Raw genomic sequence first — 27984 nt, 5'->3', positions numbered from 1 at the left:
ATACAATAGTTGAGCTGGCAAAAAACAAAACAAAACATCTAGACATCCTGAATCCCCATCTCCTATTTAATGCCTATACAGAGCCCAAGATTAGCCCCCTGTCAAATTATTTATAGGAGATTGATTCACTTACTTAATGCGACAAGAAATATTTCTAATTATATCCATTCACACAGCTACAGTCACTGCATATTAAGCTAGGAGATTGCCAAAAATGTTTTGCCAAAAATGTTTTGAGCAACGAAAGCAGAGGAGGCTGCTGTGTTTGCAAATTGGTCTCTATAAAAGTTCTGTTGGGGAGGCTTAGTCCTGTCCTTCCTCAAAATCTTTCAAGGTATGTGCCCACATGCTCATGCATGTCTAGAGATGTTCATATTTGTGGGAACAGGGGAAAATGAGATCTGAACTTCCCATGAAGCACCCTCCCCCAGATGAGAGCTCTAATCCCTTTGGATACTGTACTGACATCACTGAATCACAATAGATATTTCCTGGAATTTTAATTGTCGCATTCCTAGTGATCCTGGTACTTTAATGATCCCAGTGCTCAGCTCTTAACTGACAATCACAGCATCACTAAGTAGCATCTTGTGATTAAATAAACCATGTTTTCTCTCTCCCTGCCCATCCCCTATAGTGATCTGCCTTGAACCTGCATCTTCTTCATCTGATAACTCAAGAGGTAAGAGCCTAATTTAATCATACCATATAATAATAGCAATAATAACAATAATAATGTTTTGAATTGGTAGAATACTTTATTTTTCATAATGTTTTCACATTCTTTGTCTTATTTAATCCTTGTAATAGCTCTATAAGGTAGGCAGGGCCAACATTACTTTCCTATTTTACAGATAAGAACACTGAGACCCACAGGATTGAAGTGGCTTGTCCAACATATCCCAGCTAGTTCATAATGATGCCCTCTGAAAAAGAGAGAAATGATACCATTGTATATTAATGAATAACTGGTTTATGTACTAGTATTAAAAATATATAAAGACATAAGAAACAAATGCTCTTTTCAAATAAAGTTACTCTGATTCACTTTAGAACTAGATCATTTGGGGAGAATAAAAAATCATGAAAGTTCTTAATCTTTTTTGTATCATAGACTCTTTTGGCAGTGTACTGAACCTTCTCTTTGATGGACTTGGACCCATCTCAGATTAGTGTTTTTAAATGCATAGCATAAAAATACATAATATTACAAAGGAAACCAATTCTGGTGAAATGTAGTTATCAAAAATGTTCTCTTTTTTAAAGCTCACCAACTACAGGTTAAGAATTCCTGGATTCTGGATGCTTATCCTAGCAGTTGTGGCAGTTAGTAGATGTATTCATGGCATAATCAAGCATAATAATAATAATTAATTTTTTTAAGCAGTCAGATTCACAAAGTGTTTTTCTTCCAACAAACCTTAGAGTGAAAATAATCCTCATTTCAGATAGACTATAAGATTCTTGAGGGCAGAAACTGTTTCAGTTTGGTCTGCATCCTAAGTGCCTGACACAATATCTGACATATAGTAGGTACTTAATATACATTTGTCAATGAGGAAATTAGCAGATATGATCATAAGTGGCAGTCATAGAATTTTTATTGACTCTTGCTATTTATGTAAGATCAGTTGAACTCTCTCGGTGTATTAATCATAAAGTGGGAATTGTATGTACATATACATATATATATATATATATATATATACACATATACATATATGTGTGTATGTTTCATTTTTCTTTCCTCCAAAGTAGTTGAGAAACTGGATTAACAAATAAATGCATAATTGTCCAGTGGCCAAAACATTAGCAACCAACAAAATGACCTTTATTTTCTGGAGAATGCCACAAGCTTCTATATAGTTTCAAAAATCTGCCTTCTGTCAGTTTTTCAAATTTGATTTTCATCATATGTATGTCATATGAATCCAGTATATGAAGAGATGCAGAATGCTTGCTCTATGAGAAATTTAGGATCTAGTAATACTCAAGCCATTGAACACTCTACTGAAACATTGGTTATTATTTGATATTTACTAAAAACTGCTTTAAAAATCATTCCCTATTTTATACAAAGAAATAGAGGAAGGAGAAAGGAGAAATGAGTTTTGGGAGTGAGTCTCTGTTTCACTTATCATTTAAAACCGCATCCATCCTTAAATCTTTGTAGAACATGCTTAGATAGGTAATATGAGAACTTAATTTTGATTTAAAACTTTAGACCAGCTATAGTTTGCAAATTAGGAGAAAGGGAAGATCATTGTGTTTAAAGAACTACTAAAAATTAAAAAAATGAATAAATAAAATTATGAACAGAAAATTTTTTCTATGTGAAACAAGCCAGATAAAATATAAATTGGGCAAAAACCTCTGGGCTAGGATTGAGAAGTCTTAGGTTCCAGCTGCAGTTATATGGCTATATATCTTGGGTAATTTCCCTTGCTCCCCTATAAAAATGAAAAATGGACTAAATGATCATAAAATCCCTTCCCTCTCTAAAACCTAAAAATGATCCATGTAATCCCTTTGATGCAGAGTCTATGCACCATACAGCTCTAAAACTGCAAGTTGCAAAATGCTCAATCACATTGGTAAATGGAGTTTACTCAACAGGGGTTTAACATACTGATGAAATCATAGGGATAGAAAAGAAAAGGACTCTACAAATACTATGAAATTAGCCAAAAAATTCTGATAATAGTAATCTTTTTTTCACCTGTGAACCAATTTGGGAATTACAATTATGCCAGACCAAAAAAACTAATTATAATCCTATTGACTGAATTTTCATATTGAACAAAATGAATCATTCCTTGAATTTTCTTCCTTTTGTCAAGATTGTTCTCTGGGTCTGTATTTAAGGCATTTTCTACAAGTTAGCTATTTCTTAGGTAAATTATAATAATGCCCTTGGAATGACTTGGTTCAGGAGAGAATACATTTCATTTGAGTTTTCTGAATGTTCCCCTTTCAGACTCTAGCTTCTCAAGGGCAATGAGTTTAGTTTTTATCCCTTCAGCATCTATTTCATGGCTTTGCAGATACTAAGTGCTCAAAAACGTGTGTTGACTGACTGAAATTTCAATTCCCTTGCACTTCAGACTGAGGTTTCAAAATACACAACACGGGATAGTTCTTAACATGTCATATAAAACTAAGTTGTTAAAACATAAGGGTCCAAAATCAGTGATCTGATCTCCTTGACAGACATATCTGGTATCATAAGGGAGTGATCACTGAACTAAAGCCAGCAAGGGGAAGTAAACCTAGCAAATGATCTACTTGAGGCTAAGTCAGCAGGACTATTTTCCATCCCAAATGGAATCATCCTTTTAACAACTGGCATGAGTTATGCAATGAATTTGCTGTATCACCTTCCACATTTTTTTGATGTTGGTAATTTTTTATCTCTACCTATTATTTCTATACTAGGTATTTCTAATATAGAAATTTCCTCCACCAGTTCTGGCTGGCAAGTCATCTGCATCCACAGTCTTAGAGAGTTATAGACATACTGAGAGTTAAGTGATTTGTCCATGGTTCTGCTATCTAGAACTTGTCTTTAAGAAACTTACTTTCTACACAAACATATAAATATATGCAAAAAATACATTTTGGACAATACCTGTAGCAAAATTGTCATAGAGAATTCTCAACTAGGAAACTGCCTGTTCTGTAGTTTAAGGTCTTCAAAAATTGCCTGGGACCTTGAGACTTTAAATGACTTGCCCAGAATCTCATAACCAATATAAAGGCAAGTGAGGTTTTGTGGCTCCAAGGCAAGGTCTCTAATAATTATGCCATTCTACCTCTTAAATATCTACAAAAAAATTCAACGTAAAAATAAAAAATTCAGACTGGTACAGAGGCATTAAGAAGATAACTGCATGGACTGAGGCCATCTTCAGAAAGGCCTTCTATAGGAGAAGGCAATTCATTTTCTGGCTCTACCCTTCAGGTTCCTTCTCTGGAAAATGAAGGAGTTCAGTTATTGCTAAGTGATCCTTAAGATTCTTTTCAAACGGGGCAGCTAGGTGGTACAGTGGATAGAGCACCGGCCCTGGAGTCAGGAGTATCTGAGTTCAAATACAGCCTCAGACACTTAATAATTACCTAGCTGTGTGGCCTTGGGCAAGCCACTTAACCCCATTTGTTGTGCAAAAAAAAAAAAAAAACTTAAAAAAATTCTTTTCAATTCAAAAATCTCCTCACTCTATATTTATTCCCTTTCAGGTTCCTGAACTGTGCTGCCACCAATAAACTGCAGCCATGAGTTCAGACGCTGAGATGGCTGTTTTTGGGGAGGCCGCTCCTTATCTCAGGAAGTCTGAGAAGGAGCGGATTGAGGCCCAGAACAAGCCTTTTGATGCAAAGAACTCTGTCTTCGTTGTGGAGCCCAAAGAATCCTATGTGAAAAGTGTAGTCCAGAGCAGGGAAGGGGGGAAAGTAACAGTGAAGACTGAAGGTGGAGCGGTAAGTAAGAGCAGGGGGGAAGGGAGAAAAGGTCAAGTAGGGAGAGGGGGAGAGAGACAGAGACAACAGAGACAAAGCCAGAGAGAGAAAGGGAGGGAGAGACAGAGATGGAGAGAGAGAGAGACAGAGAGACAGAGAATAGGAGGAGGAAGAAGAGAAGGAAAGAGGGGGGAAAGGAAGGAAGGAAGGAAGGAAGGAAGGAAGGAAGGAAGGAAGGAAGGAAGGAAGGAAGGAAGGAAGGAAGGAAGGAAGGAAGGAAGGAAGGAAGGAAGGAAAACAAAGAAAAATAGACAGGAAGCAGAGACAAATAGAGACATGGAAAGAAAGATGGAGAATGAAACAGAAAGAGATACATAGAGAGAGACAACAAAGAAAAATAGAGACTGACAGGAGGAGAAGAGAGCAGGGAACATTTTTTCATCAGTTTAATTGATTTCTACTTATTTTCTGTTTTGAGAGTTTTATTTTTATTTTTGTTTTTGGCCAGACTCTGACAGTAAAGGAAGATCAAGTTTTCTCCATGAACCCTCCCAAATATGACAAGATTGAGGACATGGCCATGATGACTCACTTGCATGAACCTGCTGTTCTGTATAACCTCAAAGAGCGTTATGCAGCCTGGATGATCTACGTAAGTGCACATCTGTGTTCTATAGCAATTCATTTAAGTTTGGAATTAACTGAAATTTAAAGATATTTATTTTTAAAATACTAATAATAGGTTCTGGGGATATCAAGATAATTTCAGTGTGAAAGCATAAACAAATTGATCTACTCAGTGCCACCAAGACACCCAGATCAATAATATCAAGATAAATTGATGAGATAAAAATGCACTATGTAATTACTTTCCTTCTTTCTATAGACCTACTCAGGTCTCTTCTGTGTCACTGTCAATCCCTACAAGTGGCTGCCAGTGTATAACCCAGAGGTAGTGGCTGCCTACAGAGGCAAAAAGCGTCAAGAGGCCCCTCCCCATATCTTCTCCATCTCTGACAATGCCTATCAGTTCATGTTAACTGGTGAGTGATTCAATATTAACCCATAACTCTGAAATATACAAGAACCTTAATAACCAGCAATAATATACTAGCAATGAAGAGCACAGGCAGGGTCAGTCCCTTGGAAGCCAAAAAAACAAATGCCACAAAAGGATAATTAATCTTTCAATAAACTATTGGGAAATGTGTTCAGAATTAAATTCAGTTCCAAAGAGGAAAAGAACGTTTCTTGAGTGTCTGTACTAATGCTCTACTTAGCTAGAGCTAATTCAATTTAGCTAACAATTGAACTTGCAATCTGCTTTTTCAATTATGCCAAAATATATGAAATACTTGTGATAAGCTTCATCTCTGTGAAAAACAAAGTTTCAAGAAAACCAGTAGTTGAATTATTTAGAACTTCCAAGTATTATTGAATTAGAGATTGAAATCATAATATTATATTTAATTATATTAAACTATTAATTGTATTTATTTATATATTATATATTATTAATTAAATTTATTTATATATTATTAATTAATTTATTAATTATATTTCATCTTGGTAGTGGTTGAATAAAACATGAAACTGGCATTTTCACTACAATCATTTGCATTTCCATCTTATATCAGAAATTATGCCATAATCAATAGTTTATATGAGCATAAAGTTCTTTCCTTAAAATGGCATTCTATGTCTATGAATGTGATTTTGAATTTTCTTAGTTTTACAAAATTCTAAGCATAAATAAATCAATGGAATTTTATTAAAAAAGAAAATTCAAAATTACATTTATAAATATAGACTGTCATTTTAAGGAAAGAACTTTTTTTGGAACAAATTTATTCCTTTTGGGAAGTTGTCTATTTAAAAATTTTGTTTTCTTTTTCACAGACCGGGAGAACCAGTCAATCTTGATCACGTATGTAGATATCATATGGGGGTGGGGAGATAATTGTGTTATTTACAATTGTTTAAGAGTCTGATCATTTTTCTCATGGGTTGACAGCGGAGAATCTGGTGCTGGAAAGACTGTCAACACCAAACGTGTCATTCAGTACTTTGCAACAATTGCAGTGACTGGGGATAAGAAAAAGGAAGAAGCACCTGCTGGAAAGATGCAGGTAAACACTTACTGACACTGAAGACAACAAGGAATAATACAAAACCAACATTGTAGGGTATCTACAAAGGTCTGAAGATGATCTTTCAGAAATGTGACAGTGATTAGTTGTAGTAGCCAAGGATCCCTATTGCCAAAGTCTGTGATATTAGCAATGGAAGAACTAAAATTTATTTGGCTAAGACCAGTGAATATAAATTTTCAACATAAAGGGTCCCATTTCTATTATTCTTTTATTTACTCATTCACCAAATTAAATCCATTCAATAAAAATTTATTATTCATCTTTTCTTTGTAAAACATTGTACTAGGACCACAGAAATATAAACTTAATTAAAATACTTTCCTTGGTCACACTAGCACTTCAATCCAGTAACAAGATAGCAATCCGGATAAAATAAGAAAAAATGAAAAATGGAGTAGCAAGACAAAGAATAGCTATAAGTGAATAATACAGAAATGTTTTAGCTCAGTTAAAATTTCCTTAAATTCCCTTCTTTGAATCATAAGAAATATGCAACATCAGCTAGATTATTAGAAGGCAAAAGTCAGGGACTAGGTGAGTCATTTCAGCAGACTACAGATTTCCCTTAAAGACATTCATTTCTTACTCTGTTTATTCTAAGGGGACCCTTGAAGATCAAATCATCAGTGCCAATCCCCTACTGGAGGCCTTCGGCAATGCCAAGACAGTGAGGAATGACAATTCTTCTCGTTTTGTAAGTTTTCACCTGTGATTTCTCACTAATCAAGTAATTGGACTGTTATATCTATATGATATATCAACATCTTTTATATAGCTTTCAGAAGCTTAAATAAATTCTGTATGTCCATTGATATGTTCAGCAAAAAAAATCTCTTATTTTTCCCTTTAAAGGGTAAATTCATTAGGATTCATTTTGGCACCACAGGAAAACTGGCTTCTGCTGATATTGAAACATGTAAGTGCATTGAAAGGAGTAATATAGCCTTTTTTTCTTAAGAGAATTAAATCAAAATTCATCTTTTTTCATTGTTTATCTATTTTCATATATTTTTTCAATCTTTATATTTTCATTTTTATTTTTCTTTTATACACACTTTAGATTTATTGGAGAAGTCCAGAGTTACCTTCCAGCTCAAGGCTGAAAGAAGCTATCATATCTTTTATCAGATCATGTCCAACAAGAAACCAGAGCTTATTGGTGAATAAATCCTTTTTGATCTCTTTGTTAGAAGTGAATAACTTTTCAAATAATTTATACTGCAATATTTTATATAAAGGAAATAATTCTGTCTATATGTGCCCATTTATGTAGAGATGCTTTTGATCACCACCAACCCATATGACTTTGCATTTGTCAGTCAAGGGGAGATCACTGTTCCCAGCATTGATGACCAAGAAGAGCTAATGGCTACTGATGTAAGTAACACAAAATGGAAAACATAAGAATCATTTTCATTTGTGCAGTATACTCAACTTCCATTTCTCCACCTATTTAAAAGGAATAGCAAGCTGTGCATAATAAATTGGCAATTTATTGTGCAATCATTTTAAAATGCTTGTTTTGTCCATAAAATTAAAAATAAAATAAATTTTTAAAAACTTTAAAATAGAATAATCAGCCTCCGAATTGGGGAATCTGGGTTCAAAGTCCCCTTCTAATACATCCTAGACTAACTATGTCAAAGCTTGACCTTTCAGTGGACCAAGGTAACTCTTTAAAGTTAGAGAATAAGGGTTGATATTCATCAGTATTTGAAGTTTCCTCATAGAAGTCCCCAGTATCAGGGGTTGGCTAGGTGTTAAACCCTGGAAAGGCAAAGAAAAACAAATATAGCATTTCTGCCTTCAAAGAGCTTACATTGAGACTAGGTTATGAAAACTAGGTTTTGAAAAATTAGGTTATGCTTTGGTAGGGGATAATAAAGAAGAAAAGTTAAACTAATGGAAATTTGTGTGAATAAAAAAGAGAAGAAAAGAAAATAATAGGGAAATGGAAGACATGATCTGTCATTGTTAAAGCAATTTTCAGAATTAGTTGGGTGATGGATATTGCTACACCCACCAACTCAATAGAAAGCATCTACAGCTTTGAACAATCTAGTTCATACATATTCCATTTGCCTTTATTAGTATAGTTATTTATATTGCATATTCAGTCCCCCTTGTTTAATTGTAGATGCTTTGAACATGGGTCTGTCTTATTTATCTTTGGAGGGCCTGAGACACTTAATAAATGTCTGTCAAATAGATTTGAAAACAATTTGCTTATAGATAATTGATATTAGGGAATTTACTATATTAAATCTTTTGGCAGAGTGCTGTTGATATCCTGGGTTTCACTAATGATGAAAAGGTGGCCATTTACAAACTAACAGGAGCTGTCATGCATTATGGTAACATGAAATTCAAGCAAAAGCAAAGAGAGGAGCAGGCTGAGCCAGATGGCACAGAAGGTATCAATAATTTTAGATTGCATTTATGAATGAATCTGTGCATGCCTACTATTTTTCATGCAGCTGAGTCTTTTTTTCTGTAATATCTGGGTATAAGGTATATAATGCATAAATGAGTCACTTCCATGATGTCAAATTGGTACTTCTCAAAATATTGCCACTCTGCTATCAAGATATTTACAAAATCCAAATAAATTTCTCTTCGTAATAACTCTCTAATTGACAAGGTCATTCTCTATCTTATTAGAAGAAAAAAATACCAGAAAAGAGTAAGGGGAAAAGGAAGAAATCTATACATCATTTTCTGATAGCTTGTATAATACTAGTGAGCACATGAACACAATATATTGGATAAAGTGTTCATTTGCATTAAATAGACCGTCAGAAAATGAAGTGTATTCCTGGGCAAGTCACTTTACCCTGTTTGCCTCAGCTTCCTCATCTGTAAAATGAGCTGAAGTAACCACTTCAGGATCTTTGGGCGGGAGGGGGGGGGGGATGAAAACAAATAGCTTCAAAGCATGGCTAATAGACTAAACTACAACAACAAAAAGGTGTTTTTAAAGTGTTTGTTAATTGACTAATTGCTATAATCCCTCTCCTGTGAAACTTACAATCTAGTAAGGGCATGAGAAATTAAGAGATGTAATACATCATAGTAGAACACCAACAATTTTGGTTTGTAGATTGCATTCGTAGGGAAAAGATTTTTCCAATAATATGTTCCAAATTACCACTGCAAGAAATAATGAAATTCATAAGACCAAATTGCTAATGAGAAAACTTCTTTGTAAATGAATTCCTGACAGAATCAGAGTTTAGGGATTGTGGAATTAGAAACATCAGTATCACAAAAAACCATGTCATAAACTACTCTTGGAGAAGCACTACTTATTAATCCCTATATTTCTTTCAGATATTTTAGATCAAGTTGATTTTTTTTTCTGAACTGACACCCTGGTACTTCTCTCTGTGCTTTTATAGTTGCTGACAAGGCTGCCTATCTCCAAAGTCTGAATTCTGCCGATCTCCTTAAAGCTCTTTGCTACCCTAGAGTGAAGGTCGGCAATGAATATGTCACCAAAGGCCAGACTGTGCAGCAGGTGAATATTTTTAAAGTCACTTAACTCCAACCAAACAAACAAAATTCAAGGGTTCTTTCTTTTCTCTGACATCAGGAAATTTACTATTCTTCTTAAAGGTATACAATGCTGTGGGTGCTCTGGCTAAAGCTATCTATGAAAAAATGTTCCTGTGGATGGTTACTCGTATCAACCAGCAGCTGGACACCAAGCAGCCCAGACAGTACTTCATTGGAGTCCTGGACATTGCTGGCTTCGAGATCTTCGATGTAAGTTGTTAGGGGAAGCAAAGCACCAAATAGAGAAGTATACATAATTTACTTTTCTTCAACTTCCTTTGTTTTTCCAATCACTCAGAGTGTTTTGTATTTGACACACTCAGTTCAACAGCCTGGAACAGCTGTGCATCAACTTCACCAATGAGAAACTGCAACAGTTCTTCAATCACCACATGTTCGTGCTGGAGCAGGAAGAGTACAAGAAGGAAGGCATTGAATGGGAATTCATTGACTTTGGGATGGACCTGGCTGCCTGCATTGAGCTCATTGAAAAGGTGTGTATGCACACATTTCACATTACTCAGAATGCTAAAGAGAAGTTTAATTTTTGCTCAAGAACTTTCAATAACCCTAAAATTAATTGCTTCCTTACCTGTCCGAATAGGAAGCTTTAAATATTGCACTCTTTGTGCATTCATTATCATACTTGGAATATTCCTATTATTTACAATGGATCTCAACATGGGTTACTAGGAAATCCTTCCATCATACTTCCAAGAAAAGTGCCCTTTTATCTTCTTTTTAATTCCAAAGAATACTCTCAGTTTCCTATTTCTAACTTACTACATGACTAAGAAAGAAATGTGTGGTTATTCCTCAAAATACTAATTACATCAGTAAAACATCATTTCTTCTCCCTATAGCAATGTTGCCTTTCTCCCAATAGAATATATTAGATAATATTTCCTTTTCTATATATATATTCTAATTTATCTAATATGCAATTGTAGTCTACCACTCAGGAATTCTCTGGTTCCTTTATAAAAGTTTACTGTTAGATCAGAATCATTTCAAATCATTAATATCTTGAAACAAGAACTATTAATAACTAAAGGTTATTTATTTCAATGATAATTTTATCATTGGGTTCCTTGGATACTAACCATTTCTGCTTTATTATCTTAAGAGAATTGATTATACTTTTATGGATATAAGGTTTTAACTGTTGCATTAGATTAAATTAGTTTACATTGCCAAACACAAATGGTATCCTGAGATGAAACCTCTATTTTTCACTTAATTAGTAGGCACTTATTCTAAATTTAGTTTAGCTCTTAGCTCAGGATTGACACTGAGACAAAATGATACACTCACAAGTCACTGAATACGTAACAATGGAGGAAGTGGATATGCAAGAAGGATAAAATGGCACTTATCTTCTGTAGAAGTTAATCAGCTTCCATCATCTTCATTTGGAAATGGATCTGGTCAGTTAGTCATCAGGATATAGAAACCATCCTTTGATAATTTAAGAACAAGATTTATCATAAAGGAAATGTTTCATATCTTTCTGAAGGCTCTGTTGGTTTTTAAGACCAACAGAGATATCATGTTATTATAATCACTGGCTTAGATATTTCCTTTGATATGGTCTTTTGAATCAGTCATGTTGTCTAATAGTTTGATTTGAATAGAAAACTAAAACACAAAACAAATTATAATCATATGTTTCACAATGTGGAGTCATGTTCCATAGGCATATAGTTATTTTTTAACTGTATAAGATGTCCTTTTTTATTATAAAAGGTTGTTTGTCATCACAATATAACTTTTCTCTGCTTTTGATGATTTTGGCATTTCATTTCTGTTACTATGACCAGAATGGAATATAGTATTTTATACATGTAAATATGCAGAATACTGAAATTATATAAAAACTAAAACTATGGAATAGAATTTATACCACCCAAATGAATGTGAGTTTGCTACATGAGAATTTATTACATATAATTACATATCAATCTTTATAGAAAGTACATATCCAGAATACCCCTAGCATATATAATGATGATTTTATGTATCATCATTTGAAATTAAAAAGTAGACTACATACTACAAAGTAGTATGTATCATCACACATATACTTTATGAAGAATTGTTTTCTGGGCTATAAAATTGAAGTAGCATTTTCTGAGAGAATATAACTATATATCTTTTCTCTATCCTCAGCCAATGGGCATTTTCTCCATCCTAGAAGAAGAGTGCATGTTCCCCAAGGCAACAGACACTTCTTTTAAGAACAAGTTATATGAACAACATTTGGGGAAATCCAACAACTTTCAGAAACCCAAGCCTGCCAAAGGAAAGGCTGAGGCCCACTTCTCCCTGGTGCACTATGCTGGCACTGTGGACTACAACATAGCAGGGTGGCTAGACAAGAACAAGGATCCCCTGAATGAAACTGTGGTTGGGCTCTATCAGAAATCTGCAATGAAAACTCTGGCCTTCCTCTTTGTTGGAGGAGGTGCTGAAGCAGGTAATTTTTGTGTTGTGGACTTCTTTTGGTAGTCTGTGGTCCCCTTTCAAAATAATCTTTTAAGTGCATAAAAAACATAGAACTACAATGGAAACTATATTTAAACAATTATCAAAATATTGTCAGCAACAAACTCATGAACCTCAGATAAGAGTTGTGTATTTGAACATAATACATAATACTTCCAGGAAATAGTCCAATTTTGCTTGAGGTAGGGAGATCTTATCCCTTTGTGTCTCCTCTTTATAATTGTGTTTTGAGTCATTTATCTTGGGAATTTCTTTTATTGAAATTATATTCTCTTAAGCCTATTGATATGAATAACAATTGAAAGAGAAGCATAATTAAAATCACAATGGACGTGTAAATGAGGGAAAATTTTAAGGACCAAAAGGAATTTAGACAAGAATAATTCTAAAAATTATGAATGATAATTTTATTTTTTTTTATTTTTCAGAGGGCGGCGGTGGAAAGAAAGGTGGAAAGAAGAAGGGTTCATCTTTCCAGACAGTGTCAGCTCTTTTTAGGGTATGATATAATCTTTAAATTTATGGTAATGTTTAAGAATAGTCATATATGAACAGATCTAGAATATCTAAGAGAGAATTTTAATCTAAATATATCCTGAAGAGTTAATCAACCACAAATATTCATTAAATCACTTCCCCAGTATATTCTGCCCAATATATTATAACAAAAACAAATTGCCTCTAAAACTTAAAAGACCTGTTCACATTGTAGTTATTAAAGAAATTCAAGATTAAGATAAAACCTACTTTTCAGACACAATTTCAATACTTAGTTATGTCAGTTGCAGTTGCACACAATCAAATTTTCTCCAAATGGCAGTAGTTGGGATAAACTTCACTTAGATTTGGATAGAGACTTAAAGAAAGAATTCACCCTATAGCCTGTTTGCTTTCATTTCTCTGTTGTTTTCCATTTTTTTAAATTTTTTTTTCAAGGTTAGGTATCTTGATACCAACAAGCTTAAAAGTCTAAACATAGTCCCAAATTCCTTTTCACCATATTTTCTTCCTCTTGCTCAATAGCTTTTCTTGCTAACATATGCAACATAAATGAACTCATTTTCATTTCACTTCATTAGAATGAACCCTTTAAATTTTTTTTCAGATAGTTCTATAAAATTATAGTGAAGGGTTAACATAAATTTGCTGCCTTTCGGGTATCTACAATTGGATAGCCTGTTGGCATCATAAACTTACTACATCCAAAGTAAAACTTATTATCTTTTACCCTAAATCATCCCCCCTTCCAAACTTCCCATATTTTACCCCTTAACCCAGACTCAGCACCTTAGTATCATGACAACTCCTTCCACTCATTTCACACATCAGTTCATTCACAGATATGATTTCTACCTTCACATCTCTCTTAAATGTCTCCACCTTGCTACTCACATAAACACTATCCTAGTTCAGACCCTTATCTATCACCTTACTCTTGGACCATAACAATAGCTTTCTAACTGTTCTCTCAGTCACATATCTCTCCTCACTCCAGTCTATTTGCTACAAAGCTGCCAAAGTGATTTTTTTGAAAATATAAGTCTGACTATGTGACTAATTTACTCAAAAACAAAAAAGAAAAAAAAACAGAAAGAAAACAAACAAAAGAAATCTCCCTATCAGGTCTAGAATCAAATATAAAATTTTCTGAAAAAAGCTCTTCAAAGCCTGGCTCCTTCCTATCCTTCCAGTCTTGTTAGACCTTCCTCCCCTCCATATAGTCTATGATCCAGAGACACTGATATTCTAGTACATAGCATGTCTGCCTCCCCATCTTTATGTGTTTTCACTGACTATCCCCAGGCTTGGAGTTCTCTCTCTCCAGTATCTGTATCCTGGTTTCTTTTACAAATTACTTCAAATAATATCTTTTGCAAGAAGCTTTTCCAGTCCCCCACAATGTTATATCTTTACTCTGATATTTATTCAAATTTACTCTGTATTTTCTTGTTTGTACATAGATGTTTGTATGTTTTCTCCCATATTAAATCATAACCTCCTTGAGAAAAAGAATTGGTTTTATTTTTCTTTGTATCTTAGCACTTAGCATAGTATCTAGCACAAAATAAAGGTTTAATAAATACTTGTTGATTAACTGATATATTGATATTACATCTTGATGTTCCATCCCCCTTTTCTAGAAGACTAATCCAATAAAGCTCAAACTCTGCCAGGCCCTATCTGACCTAAAAAGCTTTAAGAAAATAAATGTTGATGGATTATGTGCTTGTTTATTGAGAACTGTCCTATGTAAATTTAATAATCCTAATTAGCAGAAGATTGGTCCTTGTCTGATTAATTTTTCTTGATCTCAGCAACTCATAAAGACCTTCCACTAAACCAAGGAAGATCTACTTTGGTAGAGTAAGAATTCATACCAAATGGAATCCAGACTTTTTAAGATATTGAAGCAAGAGAGAGCACTGATAAGGTTTCTAAGTATCAAGAGGCAATTATTAACAACTTTTCATATGGTTTTATAGGAGAATTTAAATAAGCTGATGACCAACCTTAGAAGCACCCACCCTCATTTTGTACGCTGTCTCATTCCCAATGAAACTAAAACACCTGGTAAGAAACTGGTGCTGTTCAAGCAGGTGCCATTCTTTTTGCCTTGGTTTTTTTTACTAAAATGTATGAGCATTGGTGTTGTTTTCTTCAGGTGCCATGGAACATGAACTTGTACTGCATCAGCTGAGGTGTAATGGTGTGCTGGAAGGCATCAGAATCTGCCGGAAAGGATTCCCAAGCAGAATCATTTATGCTGACTTCAAACAACGGTAAGGCCCCCCCCTATTATCATGATTTTTACCTTTAAATATCATATTATCTGTCATTTTTCAACAAGAAAACAGTCAATATTATCAGTTGAAAAGTCATCTGAAAAGAGAAAAGATCTAGGTAATTAATAGCAGGAGAAATTTATTCTTCTTGCTCTGGATGGTACTCCATTTGTTGGAAAATGGTACTTATGTTCACTCATTCACTAGTTTGTTTATATTTGAGACAGAATCTTCCTATGTTGTCTAGTCTAGAAGTGCAGCAACTATTACAGATCCAATCTCACTATTGATTGGCATGGGACTTTTGACTTTTTCTGTTACTGATCTATACTGGTTCACCCTGCCTTTTAAAATAACCTGGTGGCCCTTGGCTCTGGGACTCCATTATATTTGTTAGTCTTCGTGCAGAAGCCTTATTAGTTTAGTCAACTTCTGATCAGAATTCCTGAATTCAAGTAATCCACCATTCTCAGACTACACCAGCAGCAGAGCCTACCTTGGCTTCATTTATAAAAAAAGCTGTATCTTTTTTTATATTTCATCCCTATTTCTCTGTATATCCCTTCCTCCTCCAATACATGAGAGAGACATTGCTTATCACAAAGAACAGAGTAGTTCATCAAAATCTAACTAGTACATCAACAAAGGCCAATAATATTTTCAGGATTTTTATGACCACAGTACCACCTCTGCAAAAAAAGGGGTGTGCATTCTTAGATCTTTTCTTCAGTGTAAAATTTGGTTATTACAATTATAGTGCTTTAATTTTATTTTCTTAAATTCATCTGGTTTGTTATCTTTCTAATAAGACTACAATAATTGTCACCTTTTTAATGAAGAAAAATCTTGATATTTTTCTTATTATATTAGATACAAGGTTTTAAATGCAAGTGCTATTCCAGAGGGACAGTTCATTGATAGTAAGAAGGCTTCTGAGAAACTTCTTGGATCCATTGACATTGATCACACCCAGTATAAATTTGGGCACACCAAGGTACCACCAATCACAATTTTCACCCTGAACAATTTCTTTCCATTTGAAATTTCTATTAAAAATTGTCAAAATTAACTTTTTCCTTGCCAAGGTCTTCTTTAAAGCTGGTCTTCTGGGAACCCTAGAGGAAATGCGAGATGACAAATTAGCTCAACTCATCACACGTACTCAAGCCATCTGCCGAGGCTACCTGATGAGAGTAGAATTCAGGAAAATGATGGAAAGGAGGTGAGGTCCATATTAGCAATTCACAGTGTCTATATTTCCTTTCCTTTTAATTGAATGCTATTATTCAATCTGCTAAATATATTTTAATTAACCAATCTACAAATATTTATTAAATCTATAAACATATTATTAAACTTGTTAAAACCCTAGTTTTATTCCAGATAAAAATACAAAAATGAGACAGCCCCTAAACTCAATGAGATCAAATTCTCTTGTTCATGACCTCATTACTTTTTTAAATACATTTTCATTTACAGAGAGTCCATCTTCTGCATCCAATATAATGTCCGTGCTTTCATGAATGTCAAGCATTGGCCCTGGATGAATCTATTCTTCAAGATCAAACCCCTGCTCAAGAGTGCAGAGACAGAAAAGGAAATGGCCAACATGAAGGAAGAATTTGAGAAAACCAAAGAAGATCTTGCCAAATCTGAGGCCAAGAGAAAGGAACTGGAAGAAAAGATGGTGGCTTTGGCACAAGAGAAAAATGATCTACTCCTCCAAGTGCAATCTGTGAGTATCTGTAATAGTCATTCTACAGCAGTTTATTTAATAATAACAATCATTCAGTCTTTGTTAGCTGTCTACTACCATTTGTTATTCCTCAACTAGAATCTAAGTATGAGATTTTATTGTATAATAAACAGGAAAAGACAATGGTTGTAGAATCAGAAGACTCCAGTTTGACTTCAGGTTCTGGTATAACTTTGACAAAATCACTCCTGTGCTTGAGTTTCCTCCTCTGTAAAGTGGAGATAATAACTGCATTCATTACCTATTGCACAAAGTTTTCTGTGGAAAATATTTTGTATATCTCTAAGTGCTTTGTAAATATGAATTGTTATTTCAGTTCAATTTTCAAAAACAACTGAAACAACCTTTAAAAGCAGATTAAGTTTTGATCCTAAATCATGTTTACAGGCATGTATACTGTTCATTCAATATAAATTTACAAACACATATATACATATCTATAAAAACTATTAAAAAGGAACATAAATATGTGTGCAAATACATAAATACACACAACTCTGTGTGTGTATGTTTTTCTTGGGCTTTTTTTGCCCTGTCTTCCCAGAACCTGCTGTTAGACTGGACAGAAGTTTCTTTACAGATTTTTTTTTGGGGGGGGTACTATAAATTAGAACATACTTTATTCTGATCGGGACAAAAAACTAAAAGAAAAGTTACATATGGCACTCTTAACAATGGCTAATTGGAGAAGTGAAAATAAGTATCTGTTCTTCTATAGTCATTGAGTTTTCTTTCTTCCTCTTTTCTACCTCCTTTCCAGTTTCTTAGAGTATAGGCAGTGATATTACATTAATAAACAATTGGTATTTGCAATGTAATAAGTTTTAACTTATAAACAAAGTACCTCCAATATACAAAGAATTGTTGGATTTAGGTGAATGACTTCTCTCTCCTTAGAGTCCAAATATTAGATTTGAAAGGAAAACAAAATTGATTAATCTGAAAATTATTTTGGGTTCTCACTCTCCTACCTGCCTTCTTTTTACACATTTTCTTTTATATAGTTCAGGTACAATGAATTTCACAGTTAAAGTTTCCAACACACTTCCTCATTTAAACCATTCTCCCTAAAAATTAAAGTTTTTGGGAGATCAGGACACAAGTGATAACACAAAGGATGGCACATTGTTTACTTTTACTAAGTACCTAGGTCATATTTAAAATATTTGAGGGAAATATGAATAAACATGATAGCTTATGGTGTTCCTCAAAAATATACATTTTTATTTAAGAATTATTTTGAACATAACTTTGAAGTAGGTGAATTTTAGCTTTGTTATATATTTGCTTGATTGTATGGTTGTTTTATTCTACACTCCAAAGTTGTTGTGAGACAAAAATCAGATAATTAACATTAAAGGAATTTTTTAATGATAAAAGCATAATAGTATTTCAGGGTACCATTATGCAAAATCAACTAGCAGATTGAATTTTAGGTGGTCAATTAATTGGATCAGTCAATCCAGTTAGCACATATAAGTCCAAAGCCTGGATCATTCTTGGCCTTCACTGTTTTGGGGGTGATTGGCTCTGGGTACATGTGTAGACATAGCTTTAGAAAATTCAAAAAGTTTTTGGTTTTTTCCTACCATAGGAAGCAGAAGGTTTGGCTGATGCTGAGGAAAGATGTGACCAGTTAATCAAAACCAAAATCCAACTTGAGGCTAAAATCAAAGAAGTGACTGAAAGAGCTGAAGATGAGGAGGAGATCAATGCTGAACTAACAGCCAAGAAGAGGAAACTGGAAGATGAATGTTCAGAACTCAAGAAAGATATTGATGACCTTGAGCTGACATTAGCCAAGGTGGAAAAAGAGAAACATGCTACAGAGAACAAGGTACAAATAACAACCCATGAAAATGAAATAATTTATATTATGCATGTGAAACATACAAGTATGACACTTAATGTAAAATAAATTTAAAAATTTTTCTCTCATAAAGGTGAAAAACCTCACAGAGGAGATGGCAGGCCTGGATGAAAACATTGCTAAGCTCACCAAAGAGAAGAAAGCTCTCCAAGAGGCCCACCAGCAGACCCTTGATGACCTGCAGGCAGAGGAGGACAAAGTGAATACACTGACTAAAGCCAAAACCAAATTGGAACAGCAAGTGGATGATGTAAGTGTAAAGATATATAAACTAATGGAGTTAATAAAAACACTTAATTTTTGTTAAAGGAATGGAATTTTTAACCTAACTGATTTTCTACTAATGATTTTTATTATTTTAAAAGCTGAAATTTGTGTCACCCCTATCTATAGATGTGTGACAAAGGATTCTTGCTTTAATAATTCAAATTAATGACATGCATTTAAAATTCAGCTTGAAGGATCCTTGGAACAAGAAAAGAAACTCCGCATGGACCTAGAGAGAGCAAAGAGGAAACTAGAGGGTGATCTAAAGTTGGCGCAAGAATCCACAATGGATATTGAAAATGACAAAGCACAGCTTGATGAAAAATTAAAAAAGTAAGTATAAACAAGTATAACTCCATTATTAACTTTATTGAGATAAAACACTGATGAAAAAAGTGATGTGACCCAAGGAGGAATAGACACTGGAAAATCTCATTTATAGAGCTTTTTAGGGCTTAGAAGGTAAGGTTAACCCTGTTTTCCATAGCTAGCATTATAGAGGAATTCCAATGTTTAATTTTTAAAAACTGAAAGGAAATTATGGAATTGTGGTTTCTAATATGTACTGCATTTCTAAAAGGAAAGAGTTTGAAATGAGCAACCTACAAAGCAAGATCGAAGATGAGCAAGCATTAGGAATGCAGTTGCAGAAGAAGATCAAGGAGCTGCAGGTAAAGTCATCACTTCTGCGGGTTCTGGGCCCCATGGAAATATTCATTGACTGGAAGGGGCTGATGGATGTTTTTTCCCCCTTTTGCCAGGCCCGCATTGAAGAACTGGAGGAGGAAATCGAGGCAGAACGCGCCTCCCGGGCCAAAGCTGAGAAGCAGCGATCCGATCTCTCCAGGGAACTTGAGGAGATCAGCGAGCGCCTGGAAGAAGCCGGTGGGGCGACTTCAGCTCAGATTGAGATGAACAAGAAGCGAGAGGCTGAATTCCAGAAGATGCGCAGGGACCTTGAAGAGGCCACCTTGCAGCATGAAGCCACCGCCGCCACTCTGAGGAAGAAGCACGCCGATAGCGTCGCCGAGCTTGGGGAGCAGATCGACAACCTGCAGAGGGTCAAACAGAAACTGGAGAAAGAGAAGAGTGAACTGAAGATGGAGATTGATGACCTGGCCAGCAATATGGAAACTGTCTCCAAAGCCAAGGTACGAGCTCTACTGTAAAATCCTTTTGCTTTTGCTTGCAAGGAAAAAATGAAAACAAAAGTCTATTTTTTCTATGCTTATCATTAAATTCTTAGGAATAGAAGATTCAAAGTTAGAAAGGACCTTAGAGACCATCTATTTCAACCTATTCATTTGGCGCATGAGAAAATTAGCAATGAGATTTTGATAACTATATATTGTCAGTATGAAGAAAAGAAACTAAGGCTGAAAGTTCACTTCATCTAGGAGAGCTTCCTTCCAGATGGCTAGTTCTTGACAGAAGATAAAGCATTATCTCTAATAGTGAAGTCCATTGTCTATATAATTAGAATTACTTTATTAGAAAGGACTGCTTTGGGAAGTTAGGTGGTACAGTGGATAGAGCACCAGCCCTGGAGTCAGGAGTACCTGAGTTCAACTTTGGCCTCAGACACTTAATAATTACCTAGCTGTGTGGCCTTGGGCAAGCCACTTAACTCCATTGCCTTAAATTTTAAAAAATAAAATAAAAAGGATTATTTTTAGTCTTCCCACTTATTTAGTTTATTGATACAAGTTTACTTTTTTATCTGTGTTTAAGTTATGATGAAAAAAGTGCATTGTGAAAATGATCCGCATAACTTTAGACATAGCCCTTATAGTATATATTTGCTAAAAGTGTAAGCTAGTTTTGAATCTTCTTTGATTTTAGACTTATGAAGTAAATTATATTTCCTTTTTTTTTAATTCCTTATTTCATAGGCAAATCTTGAAAAAAATGTGCCGCACCCTGGAAGACCAGCTTTGAATCTTCTTTGATTTTAGACTTATGAAGTAAATTATATTTCCTTTTTTTTAATTCCTTATTTCATAGGCAAATCTTGAAAAAATGTGCCGCACCCTGGAAGACCAGCTCAGTGAAGTAAAAACCAAGGAGGAAGAACAACAACGCCTAATAAATGACCTGTCCGCTCAAAGGGCACGTTTATACACAGAATCAGGTAATTACACACCTTTGTATAAAATAAATGTACAACTTTTTGTGAAGTGTTCTGGGCCTCTTGCAGTCAAAGGGGCTGGATTCAAATCCTGTCAGTCATTTATTACCTATATAATCTTGGACAAGTTTACTTATCCTCTCTGAGTCTCAGTTTCTTTGACTCTAAAATCAGATGACCTCATAAATCCTAGCCATAGTCCTTCTCTTTGCTATTTCTTTCAAATACCAAATAACAGTCAACTCTGTAACTAATTGCTCCATCTTCTACAAATTAATCTTAATAGTAAAATATGAAGCTTATTCACGTGACAAATATTCTCTGAAGCAATCAATGAAAAGCATTTGATAAGGGCCTACTTTATGTTAGATATTGTACTTGGGAATGGAACTACAAAAGTGAGACTGTACCCAAAGAGTTCATCTTCTAATAAGGAGATAATAAGTACAGTATATAAATAAAATAAATATATAAGTAATTGGGGATAGGAGTATGTTACTAAGAACTAGGGAGTCAAGAAAACTTCTTGAGGAAGTTAGAATTTGAGGTAAACCTTAAAAAAGAGATATGGATCCCAAGAGCAACATGAGGCAAGAACAAGGTAGAAAAAAAATAGATCTCTAGAAATTAAACAAAGCCAATAGACCTTTGAAGAACTAAATCTCCCAAATCTTTAGAAGTTCTCTTCTAACTCTGAATCTTATATTCCTAAAGTTGTTAGCAAGTATACATTGGCTAAATTCCTTTCATGAGAATTATGATGGGCAAGGGTGGGGGGAGGTAACAAATTGCTCTATTTAATGTTAATCTGATTCCATTTCACATTATATCTTCTCCTGGGAAGAAACATTAACTTTCTCATATGTTGGGCTTCTGCAGGTGAATTTTCACGTCAGCTGGATGAGAAAGATTCATTAGTTTCTCAGCTGTCTAGAGGCAAACAAGCATTTACCCAACAAATTGAGGAACTGAAGAGGCAACTTGAAGAGGAGTCTAAGGTGAAAATTTCACTGCTGACATTTTTAAACTGTGCCATCTCATTGAAGCAAATAAGGGAAATAGCATCATCCAAAGTAAGCATCACATATCTTCTGTTTGCATAGGCAAAAAATGCTTTGGCCCATGCTTTGCAATCTGCTCGCCATGACTGTGACTTGTTACGGGAACAATATGAAGAGGAGCAAGAAGCTAAGGCTGAGCTGCAGAGGGCAATGTCCAAGGCCAACAGTGAGGTCGCCCAATGGAGGACCAAATATGAGACAGACGCCATTCAGCGCACTGAGGAACTGGAAGAGGCCAAGTATGGGCTCTTGGTGAAGGGGAAAGAAATGGCAAAGATTAGGAAAGCGTGTGGGAAAGAAAAAAAAATTATTTAGATCCTAGAAGAGTAAAAATTTCTTTTATATCCATGACTTTTGCAATTCACATAATTTCTGTATTCCTCATTTCTAGAATAGAGAATTGTGCTAGATCATTTCTAAAATTTCTTTCAATGCTAAATCCTAGGGTCACTTATGCTTTTTAGTGGGACAAGATTAAAGGTCATTAACTGGTCAGCTTCACAGGTACTTAGTTGTGAACACATCTTTCACAGACATTTCTAAAGTGTATGAAGCAATGCTTAAAGATTTTTTTCTTTTGAGAGAGCTAAATTTCAATGATTTTTTTAAGTTGTTATTAATGGATGAAGGAAAAGCAGCATCTGTTATATTTCTCTATATGTATAATCTAAATTTCTTAAAATCAGGGATCAACTCATTTTTATATTTTGTGGCCACACCCACTTTAGGGAATATATCAAAATCCATATCACTCCCTCCTATTTAATAATGTCTTTCTCCCTTCTCAGATCACAATGACTTCCCTCCATATAAACACACATTCATATGCACACGCTCAAATATCCACACAAAAACAAAGATTTTGGGGCTTTGAAGAAATAAAAGCTTAGCACTCAAAATGTTGGATTCCCTTGTGCTAGATAAAAGGAGATGTGTACATTAATAAGAAAGAAATTCTGAGGGATAGATTATCTTAGAAAATTTTTAATAAATATTTATTCACTTTGAGAAAATTATAGGAAAATAAATATATTAAAAATAGACTTGTAGGGAGCAGCTAAGGTAGCGCAGTGGATAGAGTACTGGCCCTGGAGTCAGGAGTACCTAAGTTCAAATCCAGCTTCAGACACTTAATAATTACCTAGCTGTGTGGCCTTGGGCAAGCCACTTAACCCCATTGCCTTATAAAAACCTAAAAAAAAGAATAGACTTGTAAAATTAGATTTCATAGCTCATTCTTTTCTTGATCATTCACCTTATTATATGTGGACCTTTTCAGAAAGAAACTGGCTCAGCGCCTACAAGACGCTGAGGAACATGTGGAAGCTGTAAATTCCAAATGTGCTTCCCTTGAAAAGACCAAGCAAAGGCTACAGAATGAAGTGGAGGACCTGATGATTGATGTAGAGAGGTCCAATGCTGCCTGTGCTGCTCTTGATAAAAAGCAAAGGAACTTTGACAAGGTATTTTATAGAGAAGTTTCCATCTTTTGAGAAATATGCAAAATGCACATTGTTCTTGACTACAGAGAGTAAGTATTGATCTCTCTTTTAGGTGCTGTCAGAATGGAAACAGAAATATGAGGAAACTCAGGCTGAGCTTGAAGCTTCCCAGAAGGAGTCCCGGGCTCTCAGCACAGAGCTGTTCAAGATGAAAAATGCTTATGAGGAATCCTTGGATCATCTAGAAACCCTGAAACGAGAGAACAAGAACTTGCAGCGTGAGTTTCTTTCATCTCTTTTACCTCTAAAATGCTAGAGGGAAATCCTTTTTTTCTTTTCTTTTTATTCAATTATTTTCTGATTTTGTTTATTAACCAACAGAGGAGATTTCTGACTTAACTGAGCAGATCGCAACAGGAGGAAAGCAGATCCATGAATTAGAGAAAATAAAGAAACAAATTGAGCAAGAAAAGGGAGAACTTCAGGCTGCTCTGGAGGAAGCTGAGGTACATGTCAACCTATTAAGCAAGCAAGCATTTATTAAGCACCTGCTTTGTGTCAGTTGCTGTGTGATAAAAATATAAAAATGAGCTGATCCCTGACTTTAAGAAACTTACATTTTACATAGCATAGAGAAATACAATTGCTGTTTTTCTCCATTCAACTTAAAAAGTCATTGAAACTTAACTCTATCATATTAAAAGAAAAAAATCTTTAAGCAATGCTTCATACATATCAGAAGCAAAGTCACAAGGCTTTCCAAAAATAATAAAAATAAACTCACTACATCAAGACATATAGAGGAATAACTACTTCTTTAAAAAATCATTGTAAAGTGTAGAAAATACCTTTTTGGGTCAACTGATGGGTTTTTTTCCCATTAAGGCTTCACTTGAGCATGAAGAAGGAAAAATTCTTCGCATCCAACTTGAGTTGAACCAGGTGAAGTCTGAAATTGACAGGAAAATTGCCGAGAAGGATGAAGAAATTGATCAGCTAAAGAGGAACCACCTCAGAGTGGTGGAGTCGATGCAGAGCACACTGGATGCTGAGATCAGGAGCAGGAATGACGCCCTGAGGATAAAGAAGAAAATGGAAGGAGATCTGAATGAAATGGAAATCCAGCTGAACCATGCCAACCGCCAAGCTGCAGAGGCTCTAAGGAATCTGAGGAACACACAGGGTATCCTGAAGGTAACTTGGCCTAAGTGTCAAAGATCTTTTATAAAGTCCTCCATGCACTTTTTAACTTTTTTTTAATTTTTTAAATTTTAAATACTGATCTTAAAAATAATTTGCTAATGACTGGTGGATTTAAGACACAGTTTCCTTTTTTTTTTACTAGAGTTTTTAATTTTTGAGTGGTCCTAGGGCCTGAAATAGAAATATGTTGAGTTCATTTGTACTATGTGATTGTTCTAACCAGATTTAATTAAAATTAGGTTTGTAATTTGTTTCTGTTACACTTGGAATCTGCTATTAAAAACTCTAAGTACATAATGAACTTAAAAAAAATGCTACATTTGCCTTAGTTCCACTATGATGTCAATACAAACACAAGATGGATGAGATATCCCAAAGTGATTTTCCTTTGACTTGTAGGACACCCAACTGCATTTGGATGATGCCATTAGAGGCCAAGATGACCTTAAGGAGCAGCTGGCAATGGTTGAAAGGAGAGCTAATTTGATGCAGGCTGAGATTGAAGAGTTAAGAGCTTCTCTAGAACAGACTGAGAGGAGCAGGAAGGTAGCTGAACAAGAACTCCTGGATGCCAGTGAAAGAGTACAACTTCTACACACCCAGGTGAGATTCATTGTTATCAATTAAACAAGTATTTAAGTACCTAGTACCTGACAGGCACTATCCCAGGCATTGGAGATATAGAGACAAAAATTAAATAGCTTCCACCTTTAAGGGGTTCAAATTCTATTACAGATTAGAAATATTTTCTAAAGACTGAGCTAATTTTTGAAGTTACATCCAGCACCTGATAGGACACAATCTTTGACTTTTCTAAAGTTCTAGAAAGAAAATAGAACTGATGTAATCATATCCACCTGAGTTTCAGGTGCATTTAGTGACCCCTTCTGATGTCAAAATACATGACAGGATTTTGATTAGAGGCTGAGTATTGACTAACTCTAGGAAGTGCCTATTTCAGAAAGAAACCTAGAAAAGCTTCTGCCAACCACTCTAAACTTCTAAAATTAAAGAATAAAAAATATTTTAAAATATAGTCCCAGGTGACTGAAGAAGCTAAGAGGCAAACTGAGAGTTTAGTCTTACTTTGTTCTGTTTTAAAAATGTATGCCTTTATCATGGAAACAAATGTATAGACTATAGTCTTCAGATTGCCTTCTGTTGAGGGGAGGGGGAAGGAAGAGAGGAAAAAAGTTGTAAAATTCAAAATCTTGCAAAAAATTATATGCCTATTAACTCTGGTAGGAGTGTTTTTCAAATACAAATGCATAAACTAATTTTAACCGTGTGATATCAAAAATTCTAATGGTGTTATATTTTTTAAAATATCCTAACCAGAACACAAGTTTGATCAACACTAAGAAGAAGCTGGAAACAGATATTTCCCAAATCCAGGGTGAGATGGAAGACATGGTTCAGGAAGCCCGGAATGCAGAAGAGAAGGCCAAGAAGGCTATCACTGATGTGAGCAGAAATACATTGATTTACTCTCTCTGATATATTTAAATAACTACCTCACATTTATGATTATCTGGGTTAATTGATAATCAGGCAGCCATGATGGCTGAGGAGCTGAAGAAGGAGCAGGACACCAGTGCCCACCTGGAGCGGATGAAGAAGAACATGGAGCAGACAGTAAAGGACCTGCAGCACCGCCTGGATGAAGCCGAGCAACTTGCCTTGAAAGGAGGAAAGAAGCAGATCCAGAAACTGGAGGCCAGAGTAATTATCCCCAAAATTAGATCTTTTCCAGCCTATTCTGCAAACCAATTTCAGCAAAAATTGTTGAAAATCAAATCAAATTAAACTATCTTTTTCCAGGTTCGTGAACTTGAAAACGAAGTTGAGAATGAACAGAAACGCAACACTGAAGTTGTGAAGGGTCTGCGTAAACATGAGAGACGAGTGAAGGAACTCACTTATCAGGTGAAGTTATTTTCCATTCCACATAATTATATTCTCTCTTCTCTTCCCTAGTCCCACCCCCATCTCCTAAGGAAATGAAATATAAGAATAGATGTTGCATTTGAATAATGAAATTACCTATTCATCAACTCTTTCAGACTGAGGAAGACCGTAAGAATGTTCTCAGGCTTCAAGATTTAGTAGACAAATTACAAACCAAAGTGAAAGCATACAAGAGACAAGCTGAAGAAGCGGTGAGTATAGTTCCATGGCTATCATTTGACTAAAGCAAATGTTTATTTTATTTCTTCTAGAATTCTCCACTAGTTACCAAATGATAACTCCCCACATCTAACACACTGCCTCCAAGAAACTAAGTAGTTTTAGATCTTTGTTCCTCTTCTTGCTTTGCTAACAACAAAATAGATCTTTAATTTGGGATGGAAGAGTGAAAAATTAACAAAGAGGAAATTGCTGAATTGGTCCATAGTCTTACACCCTTCATTGTCAAAATTCAGCAATATTTTCCTTCTTGCCCAAAAAAAGGTAATCAGAAATACAGACTTCTCTTTTTCTTACCAATATGCTTTGTATCCTCAGGAGGAACAGTCCAATGTCAACCTTGCCAAATTCCGTAAGATCCAGCATGAGCTGGAGGAGGCTGAGGAACGGGCTGACATTGCTGAATCCCAGGTCAACAAACTTCGGGTTAAGAGTCGGGAGGTTCACACGAAGGTTATAAGTGAAGAGTAATCACATCCTGAGGTGACTGAAGAAATGAACATAATGTGAAATTCTTAGTCACTTTATTCTGTAATTATTGTCTACCTATCTTTAATATCAAGGTAATAAAGCCTAAAGAGAAATTTGCAAACCAAAGTTGCACTTGTTTTCCTACAGT

The 27984-nt window shown here is 34.9% G+C and overlaps 1 protein-coding gene across 1 annotated transcript; it reads left to right on the top strand.

Annotated features, from left to right (window-relative positions):
- The first annotated feature begins 311 nt into the window (after positions 1 to 311).
- On the top strand, positions 312 to 27984 carry LOC141514349 (myosin-4). The gene is made up of 40 exons (XM_074225115.1): positions 312 to 334; positions 638 to 682; positions 4237 to 4476; positions 4964 to 5107; positions 5342 to 5498; positions 6355 to 6382; positions 6470 to 6584; positions 7210 to 7302; positions 7461 to 7524; positions 7669 to 7767; positions 7882 to 7985; positions 8884 to 9022; positions 10007 to 10125; positions 10224 to 10373; positions 10487 to 10657; positions 12333 to 12639; positions 13097 to 13167; positions 15152 to 15239; positions 15331 to 15448; positions 16322 to 16445; positions 16537 to 16673; positions 16931 to 17186; positions 18802 to 19044; positions 19151 to 19327; positions 19532 to 19677; positions 19925 to 20015; positions 20106 to 20495; positions 21349 to 21475; positions 22352 to 22470; positions 22576 to 22772; positions 23813 to 23996; positions 24088 to 24253; positions 24357 to 24481; positions 24861 to 25169; positions 25578 to 25781; positions 26517 to 26642; positions 26730 to 26900; positions 27000 to 27104; positions 27242 to 27337; positions 27684 to 27984. The coding sequence occupies exons 3-40, from the start codon at positions 4273 to 4275 to the stop codon at positions 27834 to 27836; spliced, it is 5817 nt and encodes a 1938-aa protein (XP_074081216.1). The 5' UTR covers positions 312 to 334; positions 638 to 682; positions 4237 to 4272; the 3' UTR covers positions 27837 to 27984.

The sequence above is a fragment of the Macrotis lagotis genome, chromosome 2 (assembly GCF_037893015.1).
Source record: "Macrotis lagotis isolate mMagLag1 chromosome 2, bilby.v1.9.chrom.fasta, whole genome shotgun sequence".
NCBI classification, from domain to species: Eukaryota; Metazoa; Chordata; class Mammalia; order Peramelemorphia; family Peramelidae; genus Macrotis; species Macrotis lagotis.
This window is presented reverse-complemented; position numbering and strand designations above follow the sequence as displayed.